Source organism: Muscardinus avellanarius (genome assembly GCF_963383645.1).
Source record: "Muscardinus avellanarius genome assembly, chromosome: 16".
Lineage (NCBI taxonomy): Eukaryota > Metazoa > Chordata > Mammalia > Rodentia > Gliridae > Muscardinus > Muscardinus avellanarius.
The window spans coordinates 59,665,205-59,683,028 of NC_137802.1; the positions used below are offsets into that span (position 1 = coordinate 59,665,205).

The 17,824-nt window shown below is 42.3% G+C and overlaps 1 protein-coding gene across 2 annotated transcripts in view; it reads right to left on the reverse strand.

Moving 5' to 3' along the window:
* The window catches only part of BPTF (bromodomain PHD finger transcription factor), a gene marked incomplete at both ends in the record, with an annotated part of 152,889 nt that overhangs the window by 27,335 nt on the left and 107,730 nt on the right, over window positions 1–17,824 (reverse strand). For both annotated transcript variants that reach the window (XM_080713422.1, XM_080713423.1), the window contains 6 exons: window positions 572–789; window positions 8,972–9,080; window positions 10,125–10,276; window positions 11,014–11,260; window positions 13,594–13,636; window positions 14,099–14,249. In XM_080713422.1, coding sequence (XP_080569548.1) covers window positions 572–789; window positions 8,972–9,080; window positions 10,125–10,276; window positions 11,014–11,260; window positions 13,594–13,636; window positions 14,099–14,249 — 920 coding nt within the window. The remainder of the gene's footprint in view (window positions 1–571; window positions 790–8,971; window positions 9,081–10,124; window positions 10,277–11,013; window positions 11,261–13,593; window positions 13,637–14,098; window positions 14,250–17,824) is intronic.

The window sequence follows — 17,824 nt, forward strand, 5'->3', positions numbered from 1 at the left end:
GTGCACGCTTGTAATCCCAGCATTCGGGAGGCTGAGACCAGAAGATCACAGCTCACAGACAGCCTCCGCTACTTAGTGAGGCCCTTCGCAACTCAGTGAGACCCTGTTTCAAAATAAGAATAAAAAATAGGGCAGGGGTGTAGCTTGGAGGTCGAATGTCCCTGGGTTCCTTCTCCAAAACCACACACACAAAAAAAAAAAACAAAAAAAAAAAGAAACAAACAACACAAAACAACAACAACAAAAGTAAGCCAGGGGTGGTGGCGCACACTTGTAATCCCAGCATTCGGGAGGCTGAGACAGGAGGATCTTCAGTTCATGGACAGCCTCAGCTACTACTTAGTGAGGCCCTTTGCAACTCATTGAGACCCTGTTTCAAAATAAAATAGGGCTGGGAGTGTAACTCAGAGGTAGAATGCCCCTGGGACTGCCAAAAAAAAAAAAAAAAAAGTATTCTTTGACTTCAGGAAGCAGCCTTCTTAAAATAAGTACATTTTAAAATTAATCAAAACAATTACGTGTTTATAAACTTATAGGAAGAATAGGGCTAAAGTAAAGTGACATTACTTACGTGGCCCTGTGTCAGCTGAGTGAGCTGCGCCATGGTGAGCTTCACCTGCCCTTGTTGGGGGCGAGGTGACTGGGGCGTCGCGGATGGCAGGCCTCCAGTGGATGCTGCGGGAGTCAAGCCTTTCTGCCCAGGTGCTGTGGAAGCTGTGCTCGGCGTGGAGATCGCAGTGGAAACGGGCTGCCCTCTGATGATCTGGGTCACCACTTGTTGGGGAGTGCCTGCACACACAGCAAATCAACCCAAATGTGCGTAGGCCCGCAGCGTTATCGTTCACTGAAATAACACTGCAGATGAACGCATCCTTTACAACCGCCAACAGTCCGAGGGGGGGCTCACAGGCCCACACCCGAAGGACTGAGTGGCACCGTGTGCCGCCCTCCCGCTCACTGTCACCAGGTCCTGTGGTGCAGGACTAGAGCTAAGTGACAACGGGAGGTGAGAGAATGTGTAACAAGTGTCATTGAGAAGGCCATCTTTTCTAAGGACTATATTAAAATAAGACAGCAAGATGTAATAAGTTCATATGAATTTTAACAATACTAAGAGTTTCAAATATTATGAGACGCATAAGATTACAAATAAGCTTCTCTTACAGCTACTTGATAAACAGTTCACTAAACCATGAAAGCAACTATCACTGTATCCTAAACACTGGGACAAAGTAAGCAGAGAATGCTTTCATTGTAATTCTTCAATAAATGTATACTGAATAAATAAAGATTTTTTTAGAAGTATGCTGTGGGTTGAACTCAAGGGTATTCTACCTCTAAGCGATACCCCCAGGTCTTTTATATTTTTCCTGGGTCTGGGGATCGAGCCCAGGGACATTCCAGTACTGGGCTACACCCTCATGCCCCTTTTTGGAAGGGGGTTGCTGAAAGCCTCACTACTGCTAAGGCTGTCCTTGACCCTGCGATCGCCCTGTCTCACTCCTGAGTACTGAGACCACAAATGTGCATAACCATCACCATGCCTGGCATTATTTAAAAGTTTGTGTTACTAGATATGGAACCCAGGGGCATTCTATCTCTGACCTACATCCCTTGCCCTTAAACAACAACAACAACAACAACAACAACAACAACAACAACAACAAACTTTTGTTTTGTGGCACTGGGGAGTGAACCGAGGGGCATTTGGTCTACCTCTGAGTTATACTCCCACTGCGATTTTATATCTTATTTGGAAAAAAGATCTAAGTTGTGGAGCGCCTCACTAAGTTGCCACAGCTGGCTTCAAACCTGTAATCCTCCTGTCTCAGCCTCCCAAATACTGGGATTACAAGCGTGCACCACGACGCCTGGCTAATTCTTTATTTTGAAACGGTGTAAGTTGAGGAGGGCCTCACAAGTACCTGAGGCTGGTCGTTAAACTGCACTCATCCTATCTCAGCCTTCCAAGTACTGGGATTACAAGCTTGCACTACCATGCTTGGCTATTTTTAACTTTAAAACAGGATCTCACTAAGTTGCTGAGGAAGGCTTTGAACCTACAATCCTCCTATTTCATCCTCCCAAGTATTGGGAACACAGGTGTGTACCGCAACACTAGGCCAATTTTTTGGTGTGAGTTTAAGACTGGGGATGGAACCCAGGGCTGTTCTACTTCTGGACTAGAACCCCCCAAGTCCTATTTTATTTTTTATTTTCAAACAAGGTCTTGCTAAGTTGCTGAGGCTGGTCTCCAAGCTGTGATCCTCTTGTTTCAGTTTCCCATGTGCTGGGATTACAGCTGTGTACCACCGAATATAGTGCTGAGTTTTTTTTTTTTTTTTTTTAAATGGTAACAGGGATGGAACCCAGGGGCTACACCTTCTGAACTACATCCCCAGTCCTATTTTTTTTTTAATTCATTATTTTGAAACAGGGTCTCACTGAGTTGCAAAGGGCCTAAGGAGCTGAGGTTGTCTGTGAAACGCGATCCTCATGCCTCAGCCTCCCAAATGCTGGGATTACAAGCGTGCACCACCATGCCCAACTGCTAAAGTGAGTCTTGTTTTTTAATTTATTTTTTGGTGGTACTGGGGGTGGAACCCAGAGGCTTTCTCCCAGACCTATTTTTTTTTTTTTGGGCGGGTCTGGGGATGGAACCCGAGGGCATTCGACCTCCAAGCTACACCCCCTGCCCAATTTTTTATTCTTTATTTTGAAACAGGGTCTCACTGAGTTGCAGAGGGCCTCACTAAGTAGCCGAGGCTGTCTGTGAACCGTGATCCTCCTGTCTCAGTCTCCCTAATGCTGGGATTATAAGTGTGCGCCACCACGCCCGGCTTCCCAGACCTATTTTATATTTTATTTGGAAACAGGGTCTCACTAAGTTGCTGAGAGCCTCACTAAGTAGCTGAGGCTGGCTTCCAACCTGTGCAATCCTGTCTCAGCCTCCCAAGCACACCCAGCACTATTTTATTTTGAAACAAGTTCTCACTAGGTTGACGAGTGTCTCACTTCTTGCTGAAGCTATCCTTGAACCTGCGACCCTCCTGTCTCAGCTTCCCAAGTACTAGGGATTACAAGTGTGAGCGACCACGCCCAGCTCTGGATCCCACTTTACAATAGGCTAGTGTGGTGGTGGGGAGAGGGGGAGCACCCCCACGCCTTCTACTCGCCCCCTTGTTCCTCTGGGGTGAAGCATTCAGGGCGGCCACTGGCTTTCCCTTCTGTGTCTTGGGCGCACCTCATGGCAAACCCTGCCATTGGTTGCTCCCTCTTCATGAAAATCTTTTCCTGAGATCCAAGTATAGCCTAGTTTTCTCAAATTCCTCAGGTCTTTATTCTAATTTCACCTTTTCAGTGAGCCCTTCTCTGGCCACCCTTCTAAAATCAATGCCCCTTGCAAAAGGGTTGAATCTAGGAGCATTCTACGTCTGACCACACCCCAGCCCCTTCACTTTTATATTGAAGTACAGTCTCACTAAATTGCTGAGGGTCTCTGTAAACTGTGGGGGTTGGCCTCGAACCTGGGACCCTACCGGCTCAGCCCAAGTAACACACCCTGGCACAAAAATGGTCAATAAATGATAGTTGCTCTTATTATTATTATTATCACTACTACCAAAAAGCAGTTAAACATAAACTTTGGCTAAGAGACCATAGATGAGCATAGATGGGACAGTTCATCACATAAACCTCACACTGCCAGCATTTAAAACTCAAGGGAAAGCCAAGCGTGCTGCTGCCCGCCTGTAATCCCAGTACTTAGGAGGCTGAGACAGGAGGATTGCAGGTTTAAGGCCAGCCTCAGCAAGGGGTGAGACTCTCATCAACTAGTAAGACCGTTTCAAAATGAAAATGAAATAGGGTTGGGGATATATCCTGGAGGTAAAATGTCCTTGGATTCAATTCACAGGACCTTAAAAAAAAAAAAATCAAGGAAAGAAAATGTCAAAATCCCAGGAGAGGTCAGTTTGGAGGCCCTCGATTCACTCCAGTCTGACAGGCAGCTGTTGCACAAGGCATTAAAGGTCTATGTCTCAAACGCCAACAGCACTAATAATGGAGACTGGCTGCAGATCTGCAGTCCTGCTGGCTCAGCATCCCAGGTACTGGGATTACAAATATGCACCACGCCTGGCTTCCATTTTCTTATTTAAATATGAGTCACAGAGACTTTTAATTTATAAGCACAGTATTTATTTGAGCCTCGGTATTCCAACAGATTTGGTTTCTACATTTGGACAGTGAGAATTCTAGAAATCTCACCACAAAGGTGTTTATACAGAATTCTATTTGGATTTATAACAGTTTATTCTATTTTTATTGTACTTTCTCATTCTAATTCTGTAGACTGGCATTTTCCTGCATATTTAAAGTATTGACTTGCAGAACAATGGTTCATGGTTCACGTTTTGTTTCCTTATTGCTATTACTTGCGCTGTCACTCCCCTCACATCACTTCTAGGTGCTGGGATTGAAGACAAGGGCAATCTCCGCTAACCCACACACCCAGCCTTTTTTTTTTTTTTTTTTTTTTTTTTTTTTGCGGTACTGGGGATGGAGCTCAGGGGCATTCTACCTCTGAGCTATATCCCCAGCCCAATTTTTTATTCTTTATTTTGAAACAGGGTCTCACTGGTTGTAAAGGGCCTCAACTAAGTACTTGAGGCTGAGAACTGCGATTCTCCTGACTCAGGGCTCCCAAATGCTGGGATTACAAGCATGCACCACTACGCCGAGCTCCCAGACCTTTTTTTATTTTTTGTGGTACTGGGGATGTGCCCCTGGGTTCAGCTCAGTCTAACCATGAACCTGACCTTCTGTCTCAGCCTTCCAAGCACTGGGATTACAAGCATATGCTACCATGCCGGGTTTAGACCTTTCTATTTTTTATTTAGAAACAGAGTTTCATTAAGTTGCTGAGGCTGGTCTCTATTATTCTCCTAACTCAGTCTTTCAAGAATTTGGATTACAGGCATGTGCCACCAGGCCCAGCCTCTTTTAAGACTTGTCTTCAATCTTCATATTAAGATTTTAAAATATATGTTTTTTGCCTGGTTTACTCAGCAATGTACTTTAACTGTCTAGAGAGGGTGGTCAAATACTTGTTAAATGAATTAAATCTGCCTGAGTTCAGTTTTGGTAACAGAGCTTAAAGCTGGATCTTGGATCATTTGATTGTAATTATTTATTTGACATTTCTATAAAAGTTGATTAAATGTTTTTTAAATTTTCCAATCAAGCCAAGTGTGGTAGTGCACACTTGTAATCCCAGTAGTTGGGAGGCTGATACAGGAAGATTATAGGTTCAAAGCCAGCCTCAGTAATGTAGCGAGACTCCGCAACCTAGCAAGATCCTATCTCAAAACAAAAAATAATAAATGCTGGGTTGTATTTTTTTTGTGTGTGTGATACTGAGGGTGGAACCCAGGGGCTTTTCTATGTCCAGACTATGCTCCCAGACCTCTTTTTATATTTTATTTGGAAACAGGGTCTCACTAAGTTGCTGAGAGCCTTCTAAGTAGCTGAGACTGACTTTGAACCTGTGCAATCCTCCAGTCTCAACCTCCCAAGTGCTAGGAATACAAGCATGCGCCACGACGCCTGGCCTATATCTTTTGTATCTTGAAGGTAGAATGTCCTTACGTTTAATCTCAAGCACCACAAGGGGGGAAAAATCGAAACAAGTAAATGTCATCAATGTTTGTAGTATTTTCTAGCTGTATTACAAAGAATATATATATATATATATTCTACTTTTTGAAATTTACTGAGGTTTTATTTAGGGCGTAAGGACCATTTTTCCGTCAAATACACCATCTATGTTAAAAATAAGCGTGTGTTCCTAAAGGCAAAAAAATCTGATATTTGTGGACTACTAAGCTTTTGTAATGTCAACTTGATTTTGTATAATTTTGATATAGACTATGATACTTTAAGTATTTCCATTACAATTAAGCCATTACAAAATGAAGTTTTTTTTTTTTTTTTTTTTTTTTTGCGGGTCTGGGGATGGAACCTAGGGACATTCAACCTCTGAGCTACACCCCCTGCCCTATTTTTTATTCTTTATTTTGAAATCAGGTCTCACTGAGTTGCAGAGGGCCTCACTAAGTAGCTGAGGCTGTTTGTGAACCGAGCTCCTCCGGTCTGAACCTCCCAAAAGCTGGGATTACAAGCATGCACCACCACGCCCAGCTCAAAATGAAGTTTTCTGTTTTTTTGTTTCCCTGTTTTGTGAGCACGGCTCTGTCCATTAATACAGGAGGGCTGTCCTTGTTCACGCCTTCCTTTCCTCTTTGGCCTTCGTGTAATTTGTTTTTGCCCATATTTTTGTTTTGTGTCTTTTGTAGCATTTCTGGGATTTTGACATTAGGTGTATTTCTCATAAATGTTTAGGTCTGTTTTTTTTCAAGCTGTTTTTATACAATTTTTTTCAGTCTTCAACGTGGTTTTTTTTTTTTGTGTGTGTGTGTGTGTGGAACTGGGGATGGAACCCAGGGGCTATCTACCTCCAGCCTATACTCCCAGACCTATTTTATATTTTATTTAGATACAGGGTCTCACTTGAGTTGCTGAGGGCATCACTAAGTAGCTGAGGCTGGCTTTGAACCTGTGCGATCTTCCTGTCTCAGCTTCCCAAGCGCTGGGATTACAAGCATGCGCCACCACACCTGGCTCAGTCTTCAACTGTTTTTATTTTTATAGGGTACTGAAGATAGAATCCAGGGGCATTCTACCTCTAAGCTAGAGCCCCGGCCCTTTTTTTTTTTTTTTTTTAAATTTTTATTTTGAAACAGGGTGTTGCTGAGTTGCAAAAGGCCTCACTAAGTAGTGGCTGAGGCTGGCCATGAACTGCAATCCTCCTGGTCTCAACCTCCTAAATGCTGGAATTACAAGCGTGCGCCACAATGCCTGGATAGTCTTCAACTTTTTCTTTTGGTGATATTGGGGATGAAACCCAGGGGCCTTCTACCTCCAGGCTACATTCCCAGACCTATTTTATATTTTTTATTTGGAAACAGGGTCTCTTAAGCCAGCGGAGGCTGGCTTCGAACCTGTGCGATGCTTTCTCAGCCTCCCAAGTGCAGGGATTACAAGTGTGCACCACCACACCCGCCTAGTCTTCAACTTTTTTTTTTTTTTTTTTTGGTGGTACTGGGATTCCTGGAAGCCCTCCTACCTCCGGGCTACACTCCCAGAACTATTTTTTATACTTTTTTATTTGGAAACAGGGTCTCCTAAGCCAGCACGTGGCTGGCTTCGAACCTGCGCGATCCTCCTGTCTCTGCCTCCCAAGCGCGGGGATTACAAGCGTGCGCCACCACGCCCGGCAAGTCTTCAACTTTTAATATGGCAGTTTTAACCTATTCACATCAGTTGGGATAAATTTGGGTCTGACACTGCCTTTGTAACTTGGTTTTGGGCTGGCCGTTTTATATTTCTGACCCATTTTCTTGATTTTCACTGTTGTCATGTAACTTTTTGTTTACTCTCTTCACTTCAATGGTTCTAACCTATAGAGTCCATTATTTGGAGATTTCATTTACTTTCTTTTTTTTTGGTACTAGAGATGGAACCCAGGGGCATTCTACCTCCGAGCTATAACCCAAGCCTTTCTTTTTTTCCCTTTATTTTGAAACAGGGTCTGAGTTACAAAGAGCCTCACTAAGTAGCTGAGGCTGGACACAAACCATGATCCTCCTTGTCTCAGCCTCCCAAATGCTGGGATTACAAGCTTGCACCACCACGCCTGGCTACTTACTTTTTTTTTTTTTTGGTGGTACTGGGAATGGAATCTAGGGGAATTTTACTTTCAAGCTACACGCCCAGTCCTATTTTTTAGTCTGTTTTATGTTTTAGACAGGGTCTCACTCAGTTGTGAAGGGCCTTGCTAAGTATTAGCTGAGGCTGTCTGTGAACCATGATCATCCTGTTTCCACCTCCCATATCCTGGGATTATAAGCCTGTGCCCCATGCCTGGCCTTACCTATTATTTTATTATTATTTTGTGGTACTGGGGATTGAACCTAGGTGCATTCTACTGCTGAGCTACATCCCCACCCTGCTTTACTCCTTATTTTGAAGAAAGGTCTCACTATGTTGCAGAGAGCTTTATAAGTAGCCGAGGCTGGCCACAAAGCTGCAATCCTCCCATCTCAACCTCACTAATACTGAGATTACTAACTTGTACCACCATGCCTAGCTCTTTTACATTTTTTTTTTTTTTTTTTTTTTTTGGTGGTACTGGGGTTCCTGGAAACCCTTCTACCTCTGGGCTACACTCCCAAACACCTATTTTTTATATTTTTGTTTGGAAACAGAGTCTCTTAAGCCAGCATGGCTGGCTTCAAACCTGCGTGATCCTCCTGCCTCCGCCTCCCAAGTGCGGGGATTACAAGCGTGGGCCACCATGCCTGACTTTCTTTTACATTTTTTAAAGCATAGTTGGGCCTATTTTTCTCTAAACTGGCAAGGCCGACACTGAAATAATATGTGATAAATGTGTCCCACATGAGGTTTTTTTTTTTTTTTTTTTTGCGGTATTTGGTATTGAACCCAGGGAAATTCTACCTCTGAGCTACAACATCAGCCCTATTTTTATTCTCTACTTTTACTTTTTTTATTTTTTTGTGGTACAATGGATTGAATCCAGGGGCATTATATCTCCGAGCTACATCCTCAGCTCTAATTTTTATTTTTTATTTTGAAACAGAGTCTCACTAAGTTATGGAGGGCCTCACTAAACAGCTGAGGCTGGCCGCAAACCTGCGATCCTCCTGTCTTAGCCTCCCAAGTACTGGGAATATAAGCATGCGACACCAGGCCCAGCTTGAATTAGAAATTTAGTATGAAGTACTAGTGTAAATTGGTATCTTCTAATAGGTAGAATGCCAAAGGGAGAGGATTCCAGATTTCCTAGACTAGCTGTTCACATGTAAGATGATAATACTGGATGGATGAATACCTGGCTGTACCATCACAGGTGTTCGTATAATTGCCTTTCCTAGAGTTGACTGTTGGAGTGGTGTTCTAATCACCGTCATACCAGGGCGGATCTGAGGCCCTGTGATAACCTATAAATGACACAAAGGACAAGGAATTAAAATGTTTTTAAATTACTAAAGCATGATGGACTTAAAACACAGGATTTTTAAACATTCAATACTGACAAATGTATACAGAAACAATAGGCTTGTGGACATTACCTTTTAAATTATATTAAGCATTGGAATACAGATGCATTCTGAAGAAAAACAATTTAATTTAATTCAATTCAAATGAGATCATAAGAAACTCCTAGCTGCTGATACTACAAATAGCCTATAGACTAAAGAACAAGACCCAGCAGCACTCTGATAACTACTGCTCATAGGATAATACTGAATAAAAGCACGTTATTCTAGTTTTATAGCTAGGTCAGAACATTATTAAGTCTGCAAAACTTTAAACCTGTTCCATAATTTTCCAGTAAAAAAAAAAAAATTATATATCTAGTATGTGTACATATCAGCTGAAAACAAATTAGCTATAGTTCTATAGATTATTTTGTGTTCTCTTTACTCATGGTGATACTGTGGATTGAAAATAGTGGTAATTTACCTCTGAGCTATATTCCCATATGATTTTTTTTTTTTTTTTTTTTGTAATACTAAAAATGGAACCCAGGGGCACTCTACTTCTGAGCGACACTTTCAGCCCTATTTTGAGTCTCACTGAATTGCAGAGGGACTCAGTAAGTAGCTGAGGCTGGCCACGAATCTGCAATTCTCCTGTCCCAGCCTCCCAAGTACTAGGATTACATGTGTGTGCACTACCATACCTGACTTCATTCTATTTCTTAAGTAGGCTACACAGCCTGTAGCCTTAGGTCGTCCAGTATTGTCCAACGATTTATATAAAAATTTCTTTATAAAAGCCAAAAGATATCAATAAACTACGCTAATTTGCGATTAATGTCAAGTAGTAATACATCATGTATCAGCTTTACTTATCAGAAATTTAACAAAATAAATTTTGATAAATCAATACAAGTGAGGCAAAAGAAAATTAGCTGCATCTATTGGGAAGAGTCTGTTCTAAACACCTGTTAACAATATGAGCGTGTGGAGAGTGCTTACTTGCGACGTGCTGGTGGTCCCTCCGGAGCCGGAGGTATTAGGCCTAATGGTGACCGTTGCTGTCCTAGGCTGGAATGAAGTGAAGGTTTGCTGACTGGTACCTGTACTTGATGGAATGATACCCAGGACTTTCTGCTGTACTTGAACAACGCCTTTAAGAAAGATGAAGACATAATTAACAACTGTCCCCTTATGGAAAACCATTGAACGTTGCTTGGTTTCTGAAGAGAAACTACGTGTGGTGGGGTTTTATAGTGGGCTACATAGAATGTGAGATCCGAGGACTGAAATCAGTGAAAAGGAAATGAAAAATAATGGCAACAGTATGATCTGGCAAATGTGAATCACAACTCTTCACATCTCCCTTACCTCCTTGTGCTGCTGGCACATTTACAGCGACAATCTTGCTGTTTGCAGGAAGTGGCAGTTTGGTAATTACTTTTCCTGCCATAGTGACTGGATTGCCTGTAATTTGGAACGTCTGACCTGTGCTGGCAATGGTTGTAGCAGATGTGGCAGCTGTGCTGGTGGCTAATGGGGTATAAGACATTTAATAAGCTTTAGATTTAAAAGAACCAGCAACGTCGTGAGTTCTAGGAAGGGCACCAATGCATGAAATGTGGCTCAACTTGTATTTTTAATAAAAACATTCCTCTCCACTCAAAGTGAATAATGTAGATGTTGAAAGTGAAATAATGTAAGAGAGAATCTTTGCTAATGTAAATATCATGGATATTATCTGTAAAAAACCAACTGTTACAGCTCGTTGGCTCAATCAGCTGCAAAAGAAAGACAACTTTCACAGAAATGCTTCATTTTAGTAGGCAAATGCATTGAAAATATTTTTTCCTGAATGAAAGCAATGCTTTATATTATCACAACTATGTACCTGAATTTGACTGGCCTTGCTTAACCCATGTAGCAAAAGTTTGATGGAAATTCTTGTTTTGCTGGAATGTGACAGTAGCTGGAGATCCAACTTTAGTAGTCAGAACCATTTTAGGTGCAGTGGTGACTGAGCCGCTTATGGGGGCCACCATAACTTTCTGAGCTGGAGAGATGGTGCCGGTTGTACTATTTGTTGGGGAAGTAGTAGAAGCCGCAATGACTGTAGGCTTCTGCTGCTCCAATCGTTTCTAAAAGATTTAAGGAGAAAAAAACATGACCAAATAGTTCTAAATAAAATAATTACATTCTAAAATGCAACCCTAATTTCTCTATTACATTCTAAAATGCAACCCTAATTTCTCTAACCCTAAGACACTGAACTAAATTTAGAAATTTAGCGCAGTGTCTTAGGGTTACATTTTGCCCATTAAGTTTAGCAGTGAATTAATTAATTTGTGGTACGTGGGATTGAACCCAGAAGCACTGTACCTTGAAAGCAACCCCTGGCCCTTTTATCCTTTGTTTTGAAACAGGGTCATGCTAAGTTACCAAAGCTGGACTTGAACCTGCGATCTTCTTGTCTCAGCCTCCTAAGTACTGGGATTATAGCATGCAACACCATGCCTGGCTTTGAACTTCTTAAAACTATTCAGTTCAAATGTTTGTTTGTTTGCTTGTTCGAGTACTGGGGACTTAACCTGGGGGCATTTTACCTCTGGGCTATATCCCTAGCCCTACTTTTTGTTCTTCATTTGGAAATAGCGCATTATTTAGACTATGGCCAGTGCTAAGAAATTACCGGTAACTTTTTTTTTAATGGTACTAGAGATGGAACCCAGGGCCTTTCTACGTTGGGGCTCTACCCTCAACCTATTTTTTTATACTCTTTTGGAAACAGCATCTCACTAAGTTGTGGAAAACCTCACTACACTGCTGATGCTGGCTTCAATCTTGTGATCCTTTTTGTCTCAGTCTCATCAGGAACTTTATAATCTTTTTTTTTTTTTTTTGGGCAGATCTGGGGGTAGAACCCAGGAGCCCTATTTTTTTTTTTTTTTTTTTTGAAACAGGTAGTCACTAAGTTGCAAAGGGCCTCTCTGAATACCTGAGGCTGTCCACGAACCACGATCTTCTGGTCTCAGCCTCGTGAATGCCCAGCTTTTTTCTGATCATTTATATAACAGTTTCAATACTTTATTGGTCTTTTTTGAAACTGGGGGTTGAATCCGGGATACTCCATTTGCAAGGCAAGTACGTTGCCACTGAGCTACATCCCAGCCCCGCAGTTTGCTTTTTAATAGCCTACTGGGGTTTGGATTGGGATTCTGTAGGAAACTTATTTCTAGAACCTACTGGTGGATTTATAAACATAACAAGATTTACTTCAGTGCCCTTTGCATTATATGCGCACACACTGTGTGCAAGGCCTGCTTGGTGTGACCACAGAGCTCGTTCTTTGGTGTGCAGGGCTGGGGACTGAATGCAGGGCCTCCTGCTGCACGTGCACTCCACCACTGAGCTGCACCCTCAGCCCCACACAACGAGACATGAGGTGCACTATTAAAAATATCCCGACTTCCAGGAAGATGGTGAGGGAGAAAAGCGGCACTTACAAGTCCCACTAACCATCGATCTCTATTACCACAAAACCAGCGCCCTTCAGAGCCAGAACACACCACCAGCAAAGAAATAAAAACTGTAAATACAAGGGACAGAGAAAAAGAGGGCTGGAAAAACAAGAAGCCAGAAAGAAACCAGCCCAAAGTGCCGCGGCCGCCGCGGCTCGAAACAGCCAGAGGTGCAGTGCGGAGCGGCACGGGCTACATCTTCCCTAGCGGCACCATTTCTCTTAGCTGCTCATGGAACCTTCTCCAAAATAGATCACATCCTGGGACACAAAATGAGCACTAGCAAATTTAAAAAATGTTACATACTTCCCTGTGTCATTTCAGACCATAATGGAATGAAACTAGAAATCAACTATAAGAAGACCCAGAGAAACCACATAAACATGTGGAGACTGAACACCACACTTCTGAATGAAGAATCGGTCATAGAAATCCTATAGAGGAGCAAACAAGACAACCTAAAGGAGGAGAAAGGAGGGGGGAAGAGGAAAATCTCTAAAACACACAATGTACTTAAACATATCGAAGTCAATCACTAAGCCAAGCAAGGGACGGAGGGACTGGGGTAGGAATTGGCTAGGGGTTAAATCAGCGATGAGTACATGTTTGTACACACAAGTTTTTTACCCCAATATGATGTTTGAATATAATGCACCAATAAAAAAATTTAAAAGAAAAAAAAAAAGAAAAAGAAACTACTTTCCTGGGAAAGAAGTTTGAAAAACATTGGTGATCCTCTAAACCAAGTTTCATAATGTACATGAGCATATTAAAGGTATTTATAATTAAAAAAATATATATCCCACATGAGCAGATCATTACTGTAATTTTGGTGTGCATAAATGTGGCCTAAATGTCAGTCTGCTGGCAGGTGGGGCCTGCTGGCAGCCCCTGGCTGCTGTCTCTGGAGCCTCATGTGGGCCGCCCAGGCCTCTCACCTTCTGTTCACTAACCTTAGCCTGCTGCTCAGCTGCTTGGGCCTTTTCTTTCTCCACTCTGTAGGAAAAAAAAAAGGAGCACCTTATTAGAAACTATTATCAGATATGTGGCATCTAGAGTAAATTAAATCTGATGCACTTTCACATTATACAAAGACATGGGATCAATTATATTTCAATATAAACACATAACTACCTTTGAGCATGATCTTTCCAAACCCCCAACCCCAATCTCTAGCAATCATTGTTCCATTTCCATGACATTGGCATTTTTAGATTTCACATACGAATGATATTATGTAGTAGAAATAAGTACAAATAAACATTTAAGAGAATCAGAAACTAACGAATGAAAAACAACACATTAAAAATTAGACCATAATAAACTATTAGGTAACAGTTAAAATCAAAGATGTAGTAAAATGAACTGATAAATGTGAGAATTACTTAATTCTCACGTGTGACCATCTCCTTACCTCTCTTAATTCTCTTAATTCTCGAAGTGTAACCATCTCCTTACCTCTCAGCAAATGCCCTGATTTCCCATAGTTCTAATTCTTCTTCTGCTACCCAAGTTTCAATAATAACTGGGCCCGTTTGCTTGGGCGTCTCTGGTCTCTTTGGCCGCAATGCACTTGATCGAAGGCCTTTCCTCTGAGGTGTAGGTGTTTCTTTGGAAAAGAAATCATGAGTATTTTAAGCAATGTAGCTTCTAAAATTAAAGTACTTCTAGCATTACCTTTCATACCATGAAAAGCAATGGCTGGCAAACATTTTCTTCCACCCCTCCAGGCTACACTCCCGGACCTATTTTAAATTTTATTTGGAAACAGGGTCTAAGTTGCTGAGGCTGGCTTCGAATCTACGATCCTCCTGTCTCAGCCTCCCAAGTACTGGGATTAAAAGCATGTGCTTCCATGACGGACTAAGCATTTTCTTCTTAAAGAGCCAGATGGTGTAAACACTTAAGATCAGGCCATATAGATTCTGTTTTAACTACTCAACACTGATCCTGCATCATGACAGGAGACAGAGTAAGTACAGTGATGCTTTGATCAAACTTTCTTGGAAAGCAGGCAATGGGCCAAGCCGCATGGACTGTAGCTTGATGACCCCTGCTGGAAAACGTCCATGGCCTTCACGCAACCTTTCTCTCTGCCTGAACTCTAGTCCTATCCCCCTCTCCATATCTGACTAAGACCAATTCATCCAGCAGACCCAACACAAATACAATTTCCTTTATGAACTTAGTATGCTGCTGGCTTTGTAGGATATACCTGTAATCCCAGTAGTGGGAAGATGACAGGTTCAAGGTGAGCCTCAGCAACTTACTGAGACCTTGGTACAAATAAAAATATAAAGGGCTGGGGGTTTAGCTCTGAGGTAGAAATGCCCCTGGGTTCAATCGCCAGCACCAAAATAAAACATCCAAAACAACCTTGAGGGTTCCTCTCCCAGTTGGATTTGGTGCCCTTGCCATGTGCAATTACTGCTAGACATATTTGCAGATCACAGCACTGTGAGAGTGGACTTACTGTCTTTAAAATAAATGGCGGCCAGGCGTCGTGGCGCACGCTTGTAATCCCAGTTCTTGGGAGGCTGAGACAGAAGGATTGGGGTTTGCGGACAGCCTCAGCTACTTAGTGAGGCCCTCTGCAACTCAGTGAGACCCTGTTTCAAAATAAAGTATAAAAAATAGGGAAGGGGGTATAGCTCAGAGGTAGAATATCCCTGGGTTCCATCCCAAGTACCCCCCAAAAAGAAAAAAATAATAATGGGGGGAGCTGGATCTATTAAGAATAGATTACCCAGCATTCGGGAGGCTGAGACTGGAGAATCACAGTTCGTGGACAGCCTCAGCTACTTAGTGAGGCCTTCCGCAACTTAGTGAGACCCTGTTTCAAAATAAAGAATAAAAAAGTAGGGCAGGGGGTGTAGCCTGGAGGTCGAATGCCCCTGGGTTCCATCCCCAGACCTCCCCCCCACACACACAAAAAAGTGTAGATTAAATCTCCATATAAGATTTGAACAGTAAGAAGTGGATGGAGACAAGCACTAACCCTTCCCACACCTTCAGGAAACAAAGATGCAGTATAAACAGAGGGAAATGACAGAAGGAAACTGAAACAGCAGCGGGGCCTGGACTGTACAAAGGGATGCAAGAAAAGAAAGTGATAGGAGGAGACATCAGTGGTGTGGCTGAAGACCCACCAGAAACATCTGCTCCCATCTGCATCTCTGCCTGCAAATGAGTTATTTATGTAAGTACAAAACAGTATTTTTGTTTTTGTTTTTGTTTTTCGGGTCTGGGAATGAAACCCAGAGGCATTCGGCCTCCAAGCAACACCCCCTGCCCTATTTTTTATTCTTTATTTTGAAACTGGGTCTCACTGAGTTGCAGAGGGCCTCACTAAGTAGCTGAGGCTGTCCGCGAACCAGGATCCTCCAGTTTCAGCCTCCTGAATGCTGGGATTACAAGCGTGCGCCATCACGCCCAGCTTACAACAGAGTTTTAATTATAATATCTCATCATCTTGTAAGACTGATGCTGCCATATTGGTACTCTTTCAAAGGGGCCATTCTCACTCAGGTTATTTAATCAATTTTTAAAAACTGAAAGTAGCTGGGCGTGGTGGCACACGCTTGTAATCCCTGCGCTTGGGAGATGGAGACAGGAGGATTGCACTGGTTTGAAGCCAGCCTTGCTGGCTTAAGAGACCCTGTTTCCAAATAAAAATATAAAATGGGTCTGGGAATGAAGCCCAGAGGTAGAAGGGTTTCCAGGAACCCCAGTATCACAAATAAATAAGTAAATAAATAAGTAAATAAATAAATAAATAAAATTGAAAGTAAAAGCTGGGCATGGTGGTGCAGGTTTGTAATCCCAGCATTTGGGAGGCTGAGACCGGAGATCAGCAGTTCATGGACAGCTTCAGCTACTTATCGAGGCCCTTTGTAACTCAGTAAGACCCGGTTTCAAAATAAAAAATAGGGCAGGGAGTGTGGTTTGGAGGTCGAATGCCCCTGGGTTCCATCTCCAGACCGCCCCCCGAAAAAAAAAGGAAAGAAAGAAAAAGAAAGTAAACATTTGGCCTGGGTGTGGTGGTGAACACTTGTAATCTCAGCATTGGGAGGCGGAGTAAGGAGAATCATGGTTTGCAGACAGCCTCAGCCACTTAAGGCCCTTCACAACTCAGTGAGACCCTGTTTCAAAAAAGAAAAAGATTAGCCAGGCATGGTGGCACACATCTGTAATCCCAGTGCTTGGGAGGCTGAGATAGGAGGACTGCACAGGTTCGAAGCCAGCCTCAACTATCTGGTGAGGCTCTCAGCAACTGAGTAAGACTGTTTCCAAATAAAGTATAAAACAGGTCTGGGAGTATAGCCCAGAGGTAGAAAAGCCCCTGGGTACAAACCCCTAGTACCACCCCAAAAAAATAAAATAAAATACAAAATAAAAAAATAAAAAAATAAATAAAAAAATAGGTCTGTGGGTGTAGCACAGAGATACAATGCCCCTGGGTCTATCTTCAGTACTAAAAAAAAAAAAAAAGAAAAAAAAGAAAAAAAAGAAAATAAAGAAAAAAAAGAAAAAAAGAAAAGAAAAGATTAAAAGAAACATTTGAACAAAATTAATTTTTATAAAATAATTTGTAATCTAAAGACATTACTTTGTTTTGAAACATTTTCTGAGTGTGTTTGTGGGGATAGGGTACTGGGAATTGAACTCAGAGGTATTCTTCCTCTGAGATACACCTTCAGCTCTATTTTATGTTCTACTCTTAAACAAGGTCTCACTAATTGCTGGGGCTGGCCGTGAACCTGTGATCCTCCTTTCTCAGGTTCCCAAGTACCGGGATTATAGGCATGTACCACCGGGCCCAGCTATCACCTCACACATTCCTTCCTTCCTTCCTTCCTTCCTTCCTTCCTTCCTTCCTTCCTTCCTTCCTTCCTTTTTTGGTTTATTTTGCTTTTTGTGGTACTACAGAAAGAACCCAGGGGCATTCTACCTCTGAGCTACACCCATAGCCCTATTGTTTATTTTGAAATGGTCTCGTTAAGTTGCCAAGGGCTTCACTAAGTAGACCGCAAACTGTGATCCTCCTGTCTCAGCCTCCCAATGCTGGTATTACAAACATGTGCCACCACGCCTGGCTTAATTTCTTAATAGATGTTTCATCAATATATGTGCTGTTCATATTGGATTACTGACTTCTGTCTGCTTATGTATCTTCAATCTGAA